We start from the raw sequence: 19,953 nt of genomic DNA, 5'->3' as shown, positions 1-19,953 counted from the left end.
CACATTGAAGTAAACCAAGCAGTCTAGCAGTATCATCGGATCAGCAGTTTTTTCAGCTAAAAAATCAAACAAAAGATCAACTTGTTCAAGTTTACCGTCTGCTAGCTTTGGGCACACTCGTCCTGTAAAGCTTTTCCCAATAAAATGGATTAGAAAAAGAAAAACAGCATTCACACCTGAAATAAATCATGGAAGGTCGTAGCACTTCAAGGGCCACTGTCCAGCTCCAAATGTGATTGAGTGAGGATGTGACAACTCTTTTCCACAAAATTAACTCTCATGCTTGAACCAAACTCGGTGCTACCCAATGATTGAGCCCTCATGTCCACCAGATTTGAGTGGACCTTGGTCCTGTTGATGGCAGACAAGGAGTTCCTTCAAAGGTTCCTATTTCCTGGGGAAAGTTTCTGCATCGGTTACACAGCACTTTATTTTCATATGTGATGATTTAGTCAGACAACGTTGTGGTTATAAAATCATGATTTTAGCAGAGTAGAGCAGCAGTGTGTGACTGCTGGTTAACACGTTACACATCAGTCACTATGTCATACAGCTTTTATTGTCTGACAATTGACAAAGAAAAACGTGCCAATAGGAACAGCTTAAATTGTATTAAAATACTGTAAATGTGAGAACAGAGAGTAAGAGATAAAGGTATGAAACCACCCTTACATTAGGAAGAATGCAATATGATGAGGTAAGCTTATCATCACATTGTGTAACAGTGTTCAACTACGTCCTCAGCCTTGCACATTGACAATACTCGGTCCGGCCACTCAGTGGGTTTTGTCCTAGTCTTATAAATTTTTCAGAGTTTTTCATAAAGCAGATGTGATGCAACACGGCCATCGGTCTTTGGTGGTGTTTAGAGGTTGATCCGGTTTGTCAGTGCCATCAAAGTGCAGAATCAGACCTGCTGCAAAGATATTTTCCCCTGGAAAACACTGGAGAAATTATATGTTATGTCTTTTAGGACATAACATTTATGAACATACCTCTCCTAGTCTTATAAAGATACTGAGAACAACAACACCACTGAAACGGGAACCTGAATCTGAACTCCTGTAAAATAGCTAAATTAGTGTCTCAATTCAGGTGCTGCATCCTTCGGAGTACGAGGCCTACCTCGCTTCATAGACTGTCTTCTTCGTGGGCTGCGTAGACTGCAAAGGGCGAACCGAAACAAGATGGTCTGGTCTGGATAACAGAGGCCTTTTGTGATTGGCATCACTAGCTCATTACGTTCTTATAACTGTTGCCTAGCAACAGCGCTGAAGCTGGACACTACGAGAAAATATTTATGTTTTTGAACAATATTCAGTTGAATTGAAGTTTGATCCTCAACCATTGGATGTCTCATTGTATGCCAGTGGCATTACCTCTTTGAGAAACAGTCCCTGAAGCACGAAAAATCCTGCGATAACTTCAGTTTTTAATTTGGATGACACCTTCAGTCTAAGAAAACTGTGTTCAGACATTTGCAGTTCTTCTTGTCTCTGGTGGTTTTTAAGCATAGGGTTACGATGCTGGCATTGAATAGTACTCAGTGAGTGGCGTCATTGCTGATTCTGGCACTGGCATTGAAGACACACATTAACCAGCAAAAAACGCTATGCAGAGACCTCAAGGGCCCTCACCAACAGAACTGATAGTGGTGCTTGGTCATGTGTGGCCTATCATTGGTATTAGATTTTGTGATGCGTCTCACAAAAGCTGGTGCAATCTATTTTTAGCTGTTTTGGCATGTTATGGAAGTATTCTTGATGGCTGTCTATTCATGAGCTACAAACAACTATGCCAAAAGAAACATTTTGTTAAGCATAGTCTAAATTTGGATACTGAGCTTTGAGTGTGAGACTCCATCAGATTCACATTGACAAAAAAAGAGTTGACAAGCCTTTGGTCATATTTCCCAGATGTTCTGAGTGCACGATTTTTTCATGTCAGGAACATACAAAACAGACCTGTGTTGATGTGGTCAGCCAATGCCACTGGCTGCAGTGATTAAATGCATTGTGTAGTCATAAAGCAGATGTGATGCAACAGAGCCATCTGTCTTTGGTGGTGTTGTGAGGTTGACCTGGTTTGTCAGTCCCGTAAAAGTGTGGATCCAGATCTGTTGCAAACATATTTTTTCCTGGAAAACACTAGAGAAATTAAATATGTAGTAACAGAAAAAAAGAACATATTAAAAGAACATATTAAGCTTTAGATGTTTTTCCCACCATGTTTTCTTTGCTGTTGGATACACCTTTAGAACTGATAACTTTAATACTATATTTGTTTACAGACCAAATTATTAGATGTAATGTGCCGTTTTGAGTGTATGTGCAGCTAAACCAGTATTAGATATGTGTGCCTGAAAGTTCCACTTAAACCATGACTCTCCAATGACAATAAGCCTGAAGGGGGTTAGATCTTAAAACCATGACATATTGTTTGATCTGTGCTAACTGCTATCTGAATGAAGTACTTGATGTCCAAAGACAACTGTGCCTTTTCGCTGTGTTTTCAATAGAATGTGCTTCCTATTAGTCCTTCTTTTTCTCCTGTGCTCTATGATATCACTTGTTTTTAATGCAAAAATGGGATTCACAGGGACAAATGACTCCTCAAAATGCAGAGGGGGAAACAACAACAGAGTAATGCCAAGGTAATGTGTCCTGGAAAACCTGGAAAACAGTTCACCAAGTTTTAAAGGTGTAACTCTCCTCAAGTCATGGACCATTTTAGAACTGACAACTTGATCATGATTGGGCCAAAACTGTCATGGCATATGCAAACATTGAAGACAATATCTAATAGATACCAAATTACTGTAGCTTGTTCCAACTCTATGTAGAAAAATCATTCGGTGATTCACATATAGTGTTGATTATGAAATTTAAAAAAAATGTTTTTCTATATTAGTAAAGTGATTAGAGCTCAACAGGCTGCACCTACAGCGATGGCAGTGGGTTGGGTTTAGTTAGGGTGTCAGGGCTCTATAATCAGTTATTATCATATGTAATTGTGGATGGTTTAATCACAGTTTCGGTCTCAGATTCACGATAGTTTCCTTTCCTGCAGGCATGAAAACACATGGGTAATAAAGAGGAAGTAGAAAATGTTGCATTGCTGATCAATTAGTGCAGTTTCCGTCTACATACATTTTTTACACATTCATGTAAGGTCACTGTGACCTTTGACCTCTGGGATTTCAGGTGATCTTTGAGCCCAAGTGACAACTGATCAAAAGTTGTAGAAATTTCCTCAAGGCAGTCTTGAGATGTCACATTGAAGAGGCAAACAACCTGTTTTGTGAGACCACCATGACCTTGCCATTGAACTCTGACCAATCAATTCACTTAATCCATTAATCCAATTCCCAAGACACATTGAGATCTGATCATTTAGTCCACTGATCCAAGTAGAATTTTTGAGAATTTCTTTAATTTCTGTTAACACCGTCCTTCTGGCTATCCTTGGCTGTTCAGCTACATCATCCTGGAACACAATCTGCAGAACAGCGTGGGAACCCTGGAAATGTTCGGGTGTTTTCTGACAGTGCATCTATTTTCTCTGTTTGTCCCTACAGGAAAGATGATAAGGAGTATGCACTGAAACAAATAGAAGGCACTGGAATTTCGATGTCTGCATGCAGGGAAATTGCTGTAAGTTGATTGCACATTTATGCATATGTGTTTATTGGTGGGGCAGGGTACTGTTTTATTTTATCGCCCAAATTTAAAGTTCAATATTTTATGAAAAATGCTACTTTACTTTCTTTTTGAGATACACATGCTCGCACACACAACATAATTTGGTCTTCGTGAACCGAATTTATTTGTTCGGAGTTTATTTCCCCACAGAGCAGGGAAGTGAGATCTGATCACTACAGACACATCCAGGATAGGTGTGGACTAACCATAGACTGTATATATAATTGGACGGAGGGTCCTTGACGTCACCCATTGGTTTCTGCAGAGTGAGAACGAGGCTAGTAGGAGGCGTTCCCCCCTGCGCCATCTTGCCGTTGCTGACTCCTCCTAGTGCCTGGCTAACCAATCAATGGGCAAGGACGAGGAGCGCGAGTGTCGACTCACAGCTGAGCGACGGCAGCGGAGCTCTATTTACCTGGTTAGCTCAGGCTACGGCTAACCTGCTACCGGCGACATGCTAACCGGCTAGCATCGGAGCGCTGTAGCTGCTCCGGCTGGTCGCAATCTTTACCAGGAACTAGAGCAGAGGTAGCCAACACGGTGCCCGCGGGCACATGGTCGCCCGCAGGGATCCCGCGAGTCGCCCGCATGGCATGCTCTAAATTAAACAATAAACAAATTAAAGAAATTGTAATTTTTTAAAATTTTTTATTTGAAATAAAAAAAAAGAACTCAAACCGCCATCTCACTCTAGGCAAGCGCCTGCCTGCTAATCCCTAGCAGGCAGGCGCTTGGCTGTTCACAACGGATGCTGACGCAGCGCTGAAGCGACGCGCACCGCTAATAATATCACATACTTCTGCTTATATCAGCCTACAGTAAAAACGGCATTTAATAATTTTTTGCTGAGGATCATACAACTCACTTTGCTTCTCCACTTCAATTGTTAATTGTCATCCATCTTCAAGAACTTCTCCGCTGTTTGCTCCGTTCAATTACGGGTGTCGAGGGTAAATAACTTATTCTCCAGTCAAGCTTATGTGGAAAATTGAAATATTAATTGATTTAAAAATCATGTTTCAGTGTGTTTCCTGGTGCGATAAGCTCTCGGCGAGCGAAAATAATAGACTCGACGCCGAAACGAATGCTGCACGGCGCGAGGCACCCTCGGTGCGGCGCGGCGCTTCAGCCTCCGGTGTGAACCTGGCGTGAGGCCCGGGGCCTGTTTGTGCACTGCCCGTTCGATAAAAATATCCGCGACATGCAAACACTGTACAGGGAGCCACTGCAGAAGGGCTGAAGGGCCGCCCGCGGGCTACGGCGAAAGAACGATTTGTTTACTGCTCCGCCGTTAAAGAGATGCGGACGTCAAAATATCACATTTCTCGCTCCCAGTCGCATGTGACCTCGTGGGCGCGCCGCACAGTTTGAGAATCACTGCTCTATGCTGAGTCAAGCTAGCGGGAGCTAAAGAAAACATGGCAGAAAAGCGTAAGAAAACATACTATTTTCATTATGAATGGGAGGAAGAGTTCCTGTTTACGACAGTGAAAGAAAAGTTTGTTTGTCTCATTTGCCGGGGAGCTGTTGCGACGGCAACGCGGCACGATGTGGAGAGACACTTCAGTACGTGTCACAAGAGGTGTGAAAAGTACTGAAATATTGTACTAAAGTAAAAGTACCTTTCCTTTGATGAAATTTCTCTTAAAGTACCCATCTAAAAATCTACTCAAGTAAAAGTAAAAAGTAGTTCATTTAAAATGTACTTTAAGTCAAAGTTACTTAGTTACTTCCAACAACTTGATGGGGGCCACTCCTATACAGTTCAAAAAAGTACAAGGGGTCATAAATCCAATCCAAAAACAGAATCTTTACAAATATAAGTGCAATGACATTAAACTTGTCAAACATTAAACATTTAACATGTCAACACAACATTTAAGAACTTTTGGGAGGACATTTCAAGACATGAACCACATGACAGCTAAAATAAAAAGTTAAAATGCCGCTGTCCCACTGTATATTTAAACTTTTGGTTAAACTTTGGTCCACCTTTAGAGCACTAGTCTACAAACTTCCTTTTGAGTTTGAGCATTATATAGCTGTTGCCTTTTTTCCGTTTGAAGGCAAACTGCTTGCTGAGATGTGGCCACGGGTTTTCTTCATCGGCATTAATCTCAACTGGCGGTAAGTTCGATGCTTCCGCTTGTTGGTCGTCCGCAATATCATCTTTCTCTAGCTCTCGGGACTCGGCACCGGCGGCTTGTATCGACTCCATCATCCACTCTATGCAGCATCTACCACCGGTGTTGTGCAAGTTCACACCTCTCATGAACTAGTTCAAAGTTCAGTTCATACAAGTAAACATGAATAGTTCACGTTCATATTTCACCATTTAAATTCTGAACTAGTTCATAGTTCAGTTCATTTCATAGTTTTAAGGTGGAAAGTGAGAATTAAAGACTTAACTCGTTTTTTAAAGACAACTGTATCCATCACTATATCTTGCCTTAAACTGGACTTCATATGTATCAATTACTTACATACATGTTTTCTTTTTCTTTTGTTTTATTATTGCTAATTATGCCTGTTTATTTATTCATACCCTGCAAACAAAAGGCACAACAAATCAAAGTTTCAATAGATTTATTTTGAAAAGGTTTCTTTTATTTTGAAAAGGCACATCCTGAAAAATACGGAAAAGATCGCTACTGGCAGGTGTGGCTCGCTGTTGGAATTAACGCGTTCTTTGAACGCATTCATGCACAACACTGTTTACCACTGCAGTGAGAATTGCCTTGCGCCTTGAACTATGTTTTTTTTTTACTCAGTAACGGATGTAATTTCCAATGTAGCGAAGTATAATACTTGATATCTACTTAAGTAAAAGTAAAATTACCCATTTCAAAAACTACTTAAAAAATTACAGTGTACACAAAAAACTTCTCAATTACAGTAACGTGAGTAAATGTAATTAGTTACTTTACACCTCTGCGTGTCACAAAAGCTTCCATGCTAACTACCCACCTGGCAGCGCACTATGGACAGAAAAAGCCTGTGACTAAAAGACAGCTTTGGGCAAACAACAGTCTTTTTTCACAAGGCCGGTAAAACATCACAAAAAGCAACTGAACTTCGTTTAGAGCTGCACATTGTTTGATAAAGAACAAGAAATCCTTTTCAGACGGGGAGGTCTTGAAAGAAGCAATGATGATAGTTGCAAACACTGTGTTTAAAGACGAGAAGAATGGTCCTGATGCCATCTCCGCTCTCTCCGATGTCCAACTGGGGGCAAGTACGATGGTTAGAAGAGTGTCGGCTATGTCCGAAAACTTGACGGAGCAACTGGACCGGGATCTGGTTAAGTGCAGGTGGTTTAGCATCCAGTGCGACTAGTCCGTGGACAACACCAGTACAGCTCAGCTGATGATGTTTATCCGAATGGTTTTTGAAGATTTCTCCACAAAAGAAGAAGTCCTGACACTTCTGCCTCTGAAGACAACAACGAGGGGAATTGACATCTACAACGCGGTGAAGAGGTTCTTCATGGAGAAAACGGTACCATGGAAAAGCTGGTGTCGGTGACAACCAACGGGACTCCCGACCATGACGGGCCGGCATGCAGGCTTCATTGCACAATGCAAAGGTGACCCAGACTTCCCAAAATTTCTACATTACCACTGCATCATTCACCAGCAGGCGCTATCTGCAAAAGTGACCGGCTTTGATCATGTGATGACTCCTGTCGTGAAGATCATAAATGGCATCCGCTCCAAAGCCAAACAACACAGGACATTCAAGAATGTTATTGGAGGAGCTGTCAGCCGAATATGGTGACCTGTTACTACACACAGAAATACGATGGTTCAGCAGGGGACGAATTTTGCAGCGTTTTTTGTCACTTTTGGGCGAAATCAAACAGTTCATGCAATCGAAAGGTGAAGACGCCTCGCTGCGCGAGGACCCTGAGTTTTTAACGGACATCACTGGGAAACTGAACCATTTGAATTGTGAGCTGCAAGGCAAGGGTAAGACTGTCGCTGACATAATAAGTGCTGTAAACGCATTTAGAGCTAAGATGAACCTTTTCTCTGTGCATTTACAGAGAAAAAAAGTGCTGCACTTTCCCTCTGTACAGTCAATGTTGATTGACAATACTTCTGCATCTGTGGCTTTTGACAAAGCTGTAGAAAAGTACTTTCAAGTCATAAACAGACTAGGGCAAGAGTCTGAGAACAGGTTTTGTGACTTTGATCAACTTTAGCCATGTCTGTCATTCATTTCAAATCCTTTAATGCAAGTGGACATGACATGCATTGCTGAGCAACTAAGTGCTATGTTCAACTTGGATGTTGGACAGGTGGAGATTGAAATCGTAACGTTGCAAAATGACCTCCACCTCAAAACCCATCAGTCTGCTCCAAACTTTTGGTGCCTTGTGGCCAGAAAAGTACAAAGTTGTATGCACAGCATCTATGACAGTTGCCTGCCTTTTTGGTTCAACGTATCTCTGTGAATCAGCCTTTGCTAACATGAACTTCATCAAGAACAAACACAGAACACGCCTTACTGATGCACATCTACAAGACTCGCTCAGAGTTGCAGTGTCAAATTATACACCAGATTACAGTACATTGGTGAACATGATGCAATGCAGTGTTAATTTTGGCAGCTATTTTTGATTTAGTCTTAGTCTTAGTCTTTTGACGAAAATGCATATTAGTTTTAGTCACCTTTTAGTCATTTTAATCCTTCTTAGTTTTAGTCTAGTTTTAGTCGACGAAAACAAATTCCATTTTAGTCTAGTTTTAGTCGACGAAAACTAATTCCATTTTAGTCTAGTTTTAGTCACATTTAATAGCCACATTAAACTCCTTTTCTATAAAAACATATAGCTGCAGCCTAATAGCTTAAAAATATGTATTTAATTTTAAATGTGAAAACAAAAAGGGAGAGCAGGTCAGACTGGAGCCGGACACAGAAACTGAACATCGGTACAAACCAACTGCAGCTTCTGCTCTGATGAAGAAGCTGAAGCGCTGATCTCTGAGCAGCTGAGACCATAGAAACTCTGGTTTTCACTGTTTCCATAGTTAAGAAGCAGTCGGTCACTGAGAGGCTGCTCCACGAGAACGCGCTCTGCTTTCACTGTGTCTCTCTGAGCGAGTTCGCGAGGCGGGGGGCGGAGCTACGGACCGGAGCCCTATCTGGGGCGCACACACACACATACACAGACACACACAGACACACTCACTCGCCCGCTCCTGATACTTCATGACGGCCTGATACGATGATGTTTTAAAAATTATTGTGACTTAGTCAACCACCAACATTTTCGTCTCGTCTCGTCTCGTCAACGAAAATTAAAATAGATTTCGTCATAGTTTTTATTTTCAAAGATTCGTTTTCGTTACGTCTTCGTCTCGTCTTCGTCATGGAAAAAAGGTCGTTAACGAATATATTTCGTCATAGTCTTCGTCAACGAAATTAACACTGATGCAATGCCAGGCTTCCCACTACTAGACATCTAGACAAAGAAAGAGATAATGTGTTTTCATTGAAATGGCAACATTAAACTCTAATATTGCACAAAAATGTGAAAAATAATTTGTTCAAAAAGTGTAGCAGATGTTATGATCTGTAAAAAATGCTACAGATTTAGTGATTAGCACTAATGTAATAGGATTCATCAAAAAATGTGAAAAAGTTGATTTTTTTTATCTTACATAACTGATAATTTGTATAAACATGGGACAGAGTTCATGATTGTTCAAAAATATTACAATGGTAGTGGCTAGTTAGTACAAACGATACATGATTTGAAGATATGACAGTTAATGATTTCCTATTGATAATTTGTAAAATAAATATAAAAGGTGTGATTTTGAACAAAATGCTACAAATGTGCTTCTTCTTACAAAACTGTCAAGAAAGATATTTACAAAAAATACCAGAGATGTGATACGGCTGACTTTCAAATGTTGAAGCAGATTAACAGAAATAAATGTTGCATGTTTTTATATATCTGTTTCTTACCATCATTGTTGTGGAAATCATTGTTAATAACATTGTTAGAAGTAACTAACATTGATGTGATCAGACAGTCTCTTCACATATATTATCATTATTATTAATAGGTGATCTGTACAACTTTGTTATTCAGGAAGTTTATATCTAACAAGTAGCCCTTCGTTCTACTCAGTACCTTCGAAGTAGCTCTGTCTCAAAAACGTTGGTGACCCCTGAACTAGAGGTAAGTAACCTTGAAACTATACAACAAAAAAACTATTGCTTTATCTATAATCATATGCTTACATGCCTCAAGTGTTTTTTTAAATATAATTGTTATAAAAGTTACCGTTTATTTAACACGTCTAATGAATGAATTGAAGCAAGTTAACTATCAATCAATCAATCAATCAGATCTTATTTGTAGGGGAGAGCGGGGTAATGTGGGACATCAGGTGATGTTAAACACCCCCTGTATCTAGGCAACGGAACACATTTGTGGTCATGTGACTATTATGTTTTCAAGCCCCTCCTATTCCCCCCTTGCCATGAAGGAGAAGTTGGTGCTGGTGCTGTAGAAAGTAGGTTTTTTCACAAAAATGAGTTTTTTGCATGTTAAAGTAAATTTTCCTGCTTTGAACTTAATCAACTGTTGTGTCAAAACAAATTGATTCAGGTAGAACAAATTATATCATACATGTTGATGAACTTCCAACATATAAAACCATGTGATTGATGCTAGCTGAAGATTAGCCTGAATTGATAAGAGATGTTGTTTTTCTAAAATTGTGGCTTCGGGGTAAAGTGGGACAAATGCTGTGGGGTAAAGTGGGACAGTGTCTCACTTTTCCCCACCATCAAGCACAAGTTAAGTTTAGTCTTAAACATATTTTAGTGTTATATTACATTATATATGTTTTATTTTTAATGTCATAAACATTGTAGAAAAGCCATCATGCCAACAAACTACACCAGGAAGACAACCTGGGGCCAAACACCCCTCACAGAGATGGAGAGTGCAGCCGCTGAGGTCATGCAAGGAAAGAAGTCCTTAAGAAAAGCTGGAAGGGATAGAAATATTGACAAGACAACCCTCAAAAGATTCATAAAGAAAAAAGAGAAAGGGAAAGTAAAATCAGTAGCCTGGGGTGCAGTAGCTGAGGAAAAGAGAATATTCACAGATGAGATGGAGGAGGAGCTTGCCAAACACTTGAAACAACTAGCTGACCAGTTCCATGGCTTTGCTCCAGTTAAGTGCCGTGAACTGGCATTTGAATACGCAGAGAAAAACAATATCCCTGTCCCTGCCAATTGGACAGAGAAACAATGTGCAGGTAAGCTAGGGTGCGCAATAGATCACATGAATCATTATAATCATAAATGTGCTTAATTGACCAATCCCCAGGATTCTGTTACTAGTCTGATATTAGTGGTTGTCAATCTAGCTGTCGGGATTTTAACTATGGTAGTTTTAAAGTGGAAAAAGTAAGTGGACCACTTTACCCCGTAGCTGGGGTAAAGTGGGACACAAGACCACTTTTTTAAAAACAATCATATTTTCACTGCCCTTTGTCCTGAAGACATTCTGATCATTTCCATTGCTAGAAAACATCCTGTATTAATGGGAAATGTGTAAATTTTACTGATATATCATTTTAGCTCGCCTAGAGGGGAGCAAATGTAAAAAATGTCCCACATTACCCCGCTCTCCCCTATAGCCCATATTCACAACTCACAATTCGTCTCATAGGGCTTTAACATTGGTGTGACATCCTCTGTCCTTAACCCTCAGCAAGAGTAAGGAAAAACTACTAAAAACCCTTTTACCAGGGTAAAAATACGTAGAAACCTCAGAGAGAGACACATGTGAGGGATCCCTCTCCCAGGACGGACAGAAGTGCAATAGATGTCAGGTGTAGGAAAACATCATCAAGATTAACGTTTTTAGCAGCATTGATGAGGGTTAACATTTTGAAGGATAACTTCAATACTATATTTCAAGCGGTATTGACTACAGTTGTGTGTTTGGTTATTTTAATAAGTTAATATCATTACGCTACATTTGTAAGTTGCATGTGATAGTAACTATGTTTCACAAATGTTCTGATACAGGCTGGTATAACCACCATTACTATTGCCACCTCGTTTATTTAGCCTGTTATGGAGTGAATTAGACAGTTTAGATATGTTTATAATCTCCACACACCAGTGTTGTAAATAGTTCTCATATTAATTATATAATTATGTTTTCACACTGAGGGAAGTGGAAAGACCTGATGTGGACTGTTATCAACAGGTCTGTGGGAGATTATCACCTTGAATGTTACAGATGAGGTAGAAAGACATTTGATTTATTTGTAAAATGTTTTATTTCTTTCATTACTTTTATCCAAAGCGACTTACAATATGTGCATTTAACCATGAGGGTACAAACCCAGAGCCCAGTACATCGGTTCTGTCTGACATCTGTGGTGTTTCATACACAACACAAAACATTCTTTAATAGTGAGTTTCTTCTTTTTATTAGATGAAGCACTGCAGCACCTGATGTCCTCAGCAGCAACATGGTGGAGATCTGCAGAATCAGGCTGGTCAACACGAGGATGACTGCACCAGCTTCATGTTTTCCTCCCTTAACTAAAGATGGCCTGCAACTGTTTAGAACTGGCTCATTGCTAAGTGTCATCGATAGTAGAGTTAATTTCTATATTCATTATGTTTGGTTAAAAAAAATGAACACTTATTAGAACTATGTTTATCTTTAGCTTTCTGATTTGATACACTTTAGATAAGAACCCAGTGTTTTATTTTTCTTATTTGCCAAGACTGAACATGGTCATCACAGCTGTGTCCTTCAGACTCGTCCGTCCCTAATAAAATGATAGGAAACATAAAAGTATGGCATTATTGTAGAGGAAGTGTTACTTATGAACAAAGTTTGTATCCTTATTTTCTGTGGATATTCAACTATGTAATTGAATATGCTTTTGGATTAAAGTGTATTACCAAGACAATTAATGTAGAGTATGGAGTTCTTTCACATGAAAAGTAATGCATATATTATTTAATACATTATGTATTATGGGCAATACATTGCTTTGATTGTTTGTAAGTAATGAAAACAGGTCCGTACCTGGATTCAGCGTTGAAGTGATGACTCAGTGTTCAGTCTGGTTGGATTCCAGTTGTGTTTGATGTTGGACATCCTAGAAGAACATTCAACACAAATACACAGACATGTAAAGTCATACATGTGCCAGGTTAACTCCTTAACAGACTATTACATGGTAAAAATAATAGTTTATTACTTCAAAGTTCACCAGATCATAATCATTTCAGTTTAAGAAATTGGTGGTGGACATCAGCCTCAGGTTCTCTATGTGACTGTCTATTCTAGTAAAGTAACACCTCCTGTAATTTATTTATAATTAACACAATAATTCAGTGAAGTCTGCCTTAGATTAACGATGTAAAACCGAAGGTAGCAGACAAATTTAGATTTCACTGTGACACATTACAACACAACAACACCAATACTCTGAATAAAGAGCTTTAGGAGACGTAATGCTTCTTTAAACAGCTGCTCTTACAATGCAGATGTGAGTTTAAATACTCAGGTTTCAGCTAAATCTGTTTCTGCAGAATAAGAATCTGTGTAACATAGTCAATTCAAATGGTTTGGCCAGTGAAAAAACGTCACATAACATTAGATATCTTACGTGGTGGAGCTTATTCTCCAGACACACACAGTCTCTTGTCTCAGATTCACCCTCATAAACTAACGCTTCTCTCTGTTGGGCAGACCGGCTCATGTTGGTTCGTGTCGGTAATAACTCCTGTTAGCATCGCCAGTACTGCTGGTATCTTGCCTCCGGGCTAGCGGAGCTAAGCTAACAAGCCAGGTACACGTACCTGCGAATCACTCCTAACACATAAATAAAATAATAAACTTTACTTACCACAGAAACGGGAGCGCAGACGTCTTTAACTTTTCCGTCAGGAGACCAAGCAGAACATCAAGCTGTGTTATTCCTCCGATGTGTGAGTGAAACTGTTTAAACGGTCTCGGGTAGTGTTCAGTGCCGGGAAGTAGCCTGTTAGCTCAGGTGAAGCAGGTGAAGCCGTTGTCTATAACAATTAGTTGTACACAAAAATGTCATGTCTTCCATATCACTTTTGAGTTTGCCACATGCACTACTGCAAATTATCCACTCAGACGCGTTCACAACAACACTGACATTTTGAAAGGCAGAATGTAATGTATTACTCTGGAGATCAGGTTTTTGTTTACAGCCGATCGACACTGGCATCAGCCCCATTCACCAAAAACTCTTGTGACATCTTCGTCTGTGTCTTTTATGTGTTAGGCTCTGTTTTTTTTCATCCTGAGATATTTTTTTCTTTGTTTGTTTTTTATTTTTGTGTTTGCCGTGTGATGGAAACTTGATCAACACGCCCACTCGCTAGGGGTGTTTCCTGCAGAGGATCTCCTGTCGGGTTGTCACATCAGCTCATTCAAACTTTCTGCAGAGTTCTAACAAGAGGGCTGGCTGGAGAAAGTCCAGAGGCTCGCACATTTGCATTCTCCCCTCTGGTTAATATCAGGAGATTCTCCCATGTTCAGTGTATGTCCGAAAGCATGAATCTCAAGTTTGAAAAGGGCTTCTCACTGCTTTATTGCAGCCAAGGTCAGCTTATTTTCGTAATTAACCATCTATAAGACTTGTTGGATGGACGCAGCAAGCCAGCCAGCACTTTTGAGCCTAAAGTATTTGTGTTGGAGACGGTGCGGCCTGAGGGTGAGTGAGTGTGCCACTCAGCCAGACCTCTCAGATGCTGCAGATATAGAAAGCATGTGGGCCTTCCCTTAATAGGGTGGAGCTGTTATGTAAGTGGCTCTGGTTTCCGCTATAACATGTTTACCTGGACAGGCAGGGATATGCCATAAGGTGCAAACGCTGTCTGTGACACTATGCAAACACTTGCAATAATATTGAGCAAACTCGTGGCAGTGCAAATTGCATGATCTTTTAGAGAATGTTTTTATTTGCACCCAACTTTAGCTGCAAATTGAACAGTTGAAAAGATGTTACCTATGGGAGAGCGTGGCCTAAGGGATAGAGCAGATGTATGCAACAAGAAGGTTGCCGGTATGAATCCCACTCTTTCCCGACTGCATGCCTAAGTGTCCTTGGCAAGATACTGAACCCCTAAATGGCCCCTCATAAATGCTGAGTGTTCTAAAAATGTAAGTCGCTTTGGACAAAAGCGGCAGCTAAATGACATGTAATGTAATGCTCACAGTAGAGGGTGGTGGGTAACTAGGGGGATAGAGCTTTTGTTTCCTTGAAATCTACCTACAGAGAAAAGTGTTATGTTTCAGGCACACACAACACAGAATGAGATTATCATCTTCTTTTCCACATCATTCATCAAGTCGGAAAGCTGCTTCTGTAACTGTACATTAAATATACATCTACAAAATATGTAACCTACATATTATATAACATTTAATATGAATTTAGTAAATGGGTTAAGTTAGCATTCAAAAGATACTGAAAAGCATTGACAGGCTGACCATACATAAGCCAACAGGTGCTGGCTACATCTGCAAAACTGCTTTCATACATGCACTGAACTCCTTATTTTCTGTCAAGGAGGTTCATGTCGCAAATGTCCAAGTGAGACACTCCTCAGTTTGTGGCGAGCGATTTGGAAGAGTTGTTAATGTCTGAAACATGCAACAGACGCAAACATTTAAAAAACAAAACAAATATCTCCCAGCGAAAAAGCACTGACACACCTAGAAGATGTCAATTGGTATTTTTATTGAAGGAAGGCCTCATGACTCTTCTTCGCACACTGTTATGGTAAATATATATTATACATATTACATACAGTACATAGTGTAAAAATTGTGTAAATTATTATTTCAATAATGCAAGTAAAAGCCTGCATCTCTGAATGGCTGTGGTGATTTGCGCCACTATTTATCCTTTGAACAGCCAGGTTTCCATCAAATTGTATTTCTAGGTGAACATCAAAATAAAGAGGTTAATGTGCAATTCTTTTCTCTACTGTTTTGAAAATTAAATTAAAAACTTTCATTTGTCTCTTAACATGCTATACATGAGTAAGTGATTATTGAAAACATGTGAGAAGAATGCGAAGTATGTAACGTTTTACAGCTTTCCTTGTTTCCTGATTGAGTCTAAAAAGTGGACCGCAGATTGTTATGATAAACTTTATATGTCCACATTCATGACGATTTGCCCCCCTCATTAGCAGAGAAATCTGACGAGAAATCTTGGGTTGTTTTTATTTTCTTCTATTAATGTGGTGTACTAGGCAGCTCTTGCTTTGTGGAGGGCCTTTTCATATGCTTTAACACTATCAGGTGATTTTCAACACAGTTGTTGGAGGGCCACTTCCTTTCTAGGATTCTTGACAGTTGTTTTAATTCATGTGTGATGGAATTACACATTGAAAAGGAAGAGAGAAAACACAAAAACTAAGTTTGAAAATTAACGCACTTTTAAATTGAATAAAGACCAAAAAATCGAGTTACCCAGGACACTTCAGTCCCGTAAGCCTTCGCAGTTTTGTTGTCTAAACAGAGCAACTGGCTCACAGATCGCTACAATATGGTGTATTAACTTCTCCAACCAATAACATTAGAGACAACATTTTTATTGTAGATTAACATCTTTGCTGACATCTTTGATTAACCAAGCATAATCGATATATTATAAATGATGAAATTATTTCCTTAGTTAACAATGTCTGATTGAGGTTTATACAGCAAATGCAGGTTATTGTTGTGCTACAAAATGTTTTGCTTTCACAAAGGTGATAGCCAGTTGCCGGAGGCATTATGTTTTCAGGTTTGCCCGTCCATCCGACTGTCTGTACGTTCGTCCCATTCCTCCCATTTCCTCAAATTTGGTACAAATATTCACTTGGACTCAAGGATGACCCGAAAGCTCAAAGAATAAGGTCACTGTGACCTCACAAACCACATTTGAAAACAACCTTGTGAATGCAGTATCACATCGACTCACTTATACATTTATTCGATTTCAGTGGTCAAAGGTCAAGGTCACTGTGGCTTAAAAAATAATACCAGCATGTCTCCCCCTTTGGAGAGGCAAAGTGTTGGCAAAGGTGAGCCCACCTTTGACCAGAATGTCCAATAACTCAAAGGAATTCACATCCCTAAGCCACATCAACTGGATACATGTGCAGGTTTAATAACATAACATCTATCGACCAATCTACATAACCATGAGATGTTTCAATATCCTTCATGTAAACATTAGTCACTACTGGCTGGGGTCTGTGGTGCTTTTTATTAGGTTCATAGAATCACATGGTTTTCTAGCTAAATTGTCTTACATGGTTGATTATTGTTTGATTGTTTATCGGTTGGTTCAGCCGGTTTCACATGTGTCTTTAACATTGTTTGCATAGTTGGATAATATTGAAAGAGAACTGGAGTTGAAGTAAATGATGAGAGTCCAACCAATTTGGTTTCATTGTTGTGGTTTAATGTTGTATTGTTGTGGTCTTAATATGGTTAATCATTTTACAACTGCATTCTTCACCTCGATGAATCTGAAGACCGTATGTAGCAGCGACGGTGATCTCCCAGCAGAGAAAAGCCTTGCTTTACTTGTCTCTTAAACATTACAACCAGAAGATTTTGATCTTGCTTTAAAAGATTTTCTAGGCTTGCCCAACAGAACAATGGAGTGTTTATGCCTCCCAAACCACCACCTCGCTTCGTTTAGCAAACTATGCAGTCCGGCAGATGGCATGCCACATGAAGCGGAGCTGAGGCGGGAAGGGAGGAAAGAGGTTGGTTTGTCTGCAGGATGTTTTTTTGTTCAAAATGTTTTCACATTAATGATATTCTGCTTTATGATTGGATACATGAGAAATAAAACACTTTGTTGGTTGCCAACAGTCTGTTGATCTGATGATTTTAACAAACATCAAATAGTAAGACACAATCGTTATATCAAGTGCTGCAAGTAGTGTGTGAGCACCATCAGATAAAATGGAAAAACTAGTAAGTAAATTACTTGGAATCATGTCTATGCTTCTGCAACAGGCCTCATTGTCTTTGGATTACATTTTTTGGGGGAAATGTTTGGAATGAATATCCCAAGTTTGTTTCTTTGTTGTTGCCACACATTCATGTGTGAATTTTAGTTTCTCTTTGTATTTTGATGATAATTATGATTATCACATATGTTGTATCCCCCAAAAAAGTTAACAATTCTTATTGATAAAGGTGATGACATTTTTTTGTCCTCTTCATATGGAGCTCTTTTTTGCACCTCTGCAGGGTCCTTGTGCATGTTCATTTTTCTTCTATTTCCTACACCACACTGCTGCTTTTCTCCAATATTCAGGCAGTCAAAGCCCCACTGCAGTCTATATGTCAGCTCAACATTGGCTGCAGATTGCATAACAAGGCCTGTAGCCTTTAAACTCCTTTGGCAGTCCTCTTTGTTTAGATAATACTTAAGAACGTGTGTTAATCCTCACCTGACGTCTAAACGAGGTGATATGACTTATGTAGGAGGAGTAGAGCATTGAGCAGTGTTTCCCTGAAATGTTTTTGAACAACTGACAGAGTCCCTCACAGAGACACAGATGTTACATATTATTTGGATGGGAATGAGGCTTCCTGTGTGTAAAGAGGAGAATGTTGTGTTTTAGATAAGTTGTGTTCAAGAAGTGCATAGTCCCCCAAAACAGCCCTGCCTCAACTCTCCATTGCCAGTAGCAAAGATGACAAGATGACAAACCAGATTTGAATACAAATACAAATTGCCTCATATCAGGGGTCTCTGCTTATCATCAAGGGGCCCTGAAATTCTTCAGTGTCTAAAGTTTGTATTGTATTGTGTAAGTCATTTTGCACATGAGTCCTGAGTCCCTGTTGAATACAATGGCTTTTGTTTCGTTAAATGTCCTGACCTCTTAAATATTCCCCTTTTTTCCTGTCTGCCACAAAAGAACACGTGGGTAGATACAGTGTGAGCAGTGGCTCAAATAAATGAACGGGTTTTGTTTTTCCATGTTAGGATAAGTGTGCAGTCACTCCCCCAGTCACACTGATCTGCTTAAACTAGATGACACAGTCATAAATTGTTTTAGCGATCCTTTCATCTCCAAAGTCGAAACCTAAAGTTATGCTCCAGCTTTGAGATGAGCCCTCATGTTTGTTTTCCCACCAGTCTCCACGAGACAACCTCTGTTCTCCGGCTCAATCAGCTGCTCATTCCCAGCCTGCGGACAGGAACATGTTTTTGTTGTGTTTGTGCAGGGTGGACGTTTAAAAGCTCAAACACGTGGTTGCTAGTGATTAAATGAGCATCAGTTAAATGATAATCATAAATTGAAGTGTGATTTAATGTATATTAATAGATAGCTGAAAATATTATAACTAGTTTTTTTATATTTATATGATATGTGTAATTCATACCAATAAACCATAATGTTGTTGAAATTAACTTAGGAGGCTTGTCAGAGATTGCATGTGTTTCATCAATAACAATAGAGTAATAGGTTTGGTAATTTCTAAATATGTTTTGGTAATCACAAGTATAATTAAATGTGATTAAAGTAGTAGGATGTAGGCAGCATTTGCATCTGCAGTCCTTGGTCAAGAAAATGTAAGAGCTAATACAGTACAATACAAAATATAATGGCAACATTAAAAATAGGAAATATTTCTGTTTGTTGACAGATGCATGTGTGTGAGTGTGTGTGTGTGTGGACCTGTATACATTAAATATGTGATTATAAATGGAAATAGGGTAATATGCTAGATGATGCCGTAGAAATATAACATGCTAATGAATACATTATTACAATAAAAAGTATAGCGAATATGCTTACAAATGTTTTATATATGCATTCCTATTTTTATACATTTATATAATTTACATGTACATTAATTTTAAAAATAGTTTTGTCAGTAATACATTACTGATTTTAGTATAATAATTGTTTGTCTGTAGACGTCTTAATTAATGTCATGTTTTAGTTTTTTAGTTGTGTGACCCCAGGAAACAATCACAGAGGCTCAACATCTAACAGGGAATACTAATAATATCCCAAACATGACAAAATATAATACAATAAAAAACCACACAATATGTGTATACAGTAAATGCATGAGCATATCTGCTAGTTTGCGTGTTGAAGTAAAATAAATGTATCTACTGCTTAATCTGCTTCAGCTCTGAAACCTAATTTTGTTAGTTCTTAAGGATCCTGCTCTTAACTC

The 19,953-nt window shown here is 39.2% G+C and overlaps 1 protein-coding gene across 2 annotated transcripts in view; it reads left to right on the top strand.

Moving 5' to 3' along the window:
• Nucleotides 1–19,953, top strand: part of cdk19 (cyclin-dependent kinase 19) — a 63,943-nt gene that overhangs the window by 1,883 nt on the left and 42,107 nt on the right. For both annotated transcript variants that reach the window (XM_053445711.1, XM_053445710.1), the window contains exon 2: nt 3,578–3,653. In XM_053445711.1, coding sequence (XP_053301686.1) covers nt 3,630–3,653 — 24 coding nt within the window. In that variant the 5' untranslated portion in view covers nt 3,578–3,629. The remainder of the gene's footprint in view (nt 1–3,577; nt 3,654–19,953) is intronic.

The sequence above is a fragment of the Pleuronectes platessa genome, chromosome 17 (genome assembly GCF_947347685.1).
Source record: "Pleuronectes platessa chromosome 17, fPlePla1.1, whole genome shotgun sequence".
Lineage (NCBI taxonomy): Eukaryota > Metazoa > Chordata > Actinopteri > Pleuronectiformes > Pleuronectidae > Pleuronectes > Pleuronectes platessa.
Note: the sequence above shows the minus strand (reverse complement) of the source record. Positions and strands in the feature narration are given on the sequence as shown.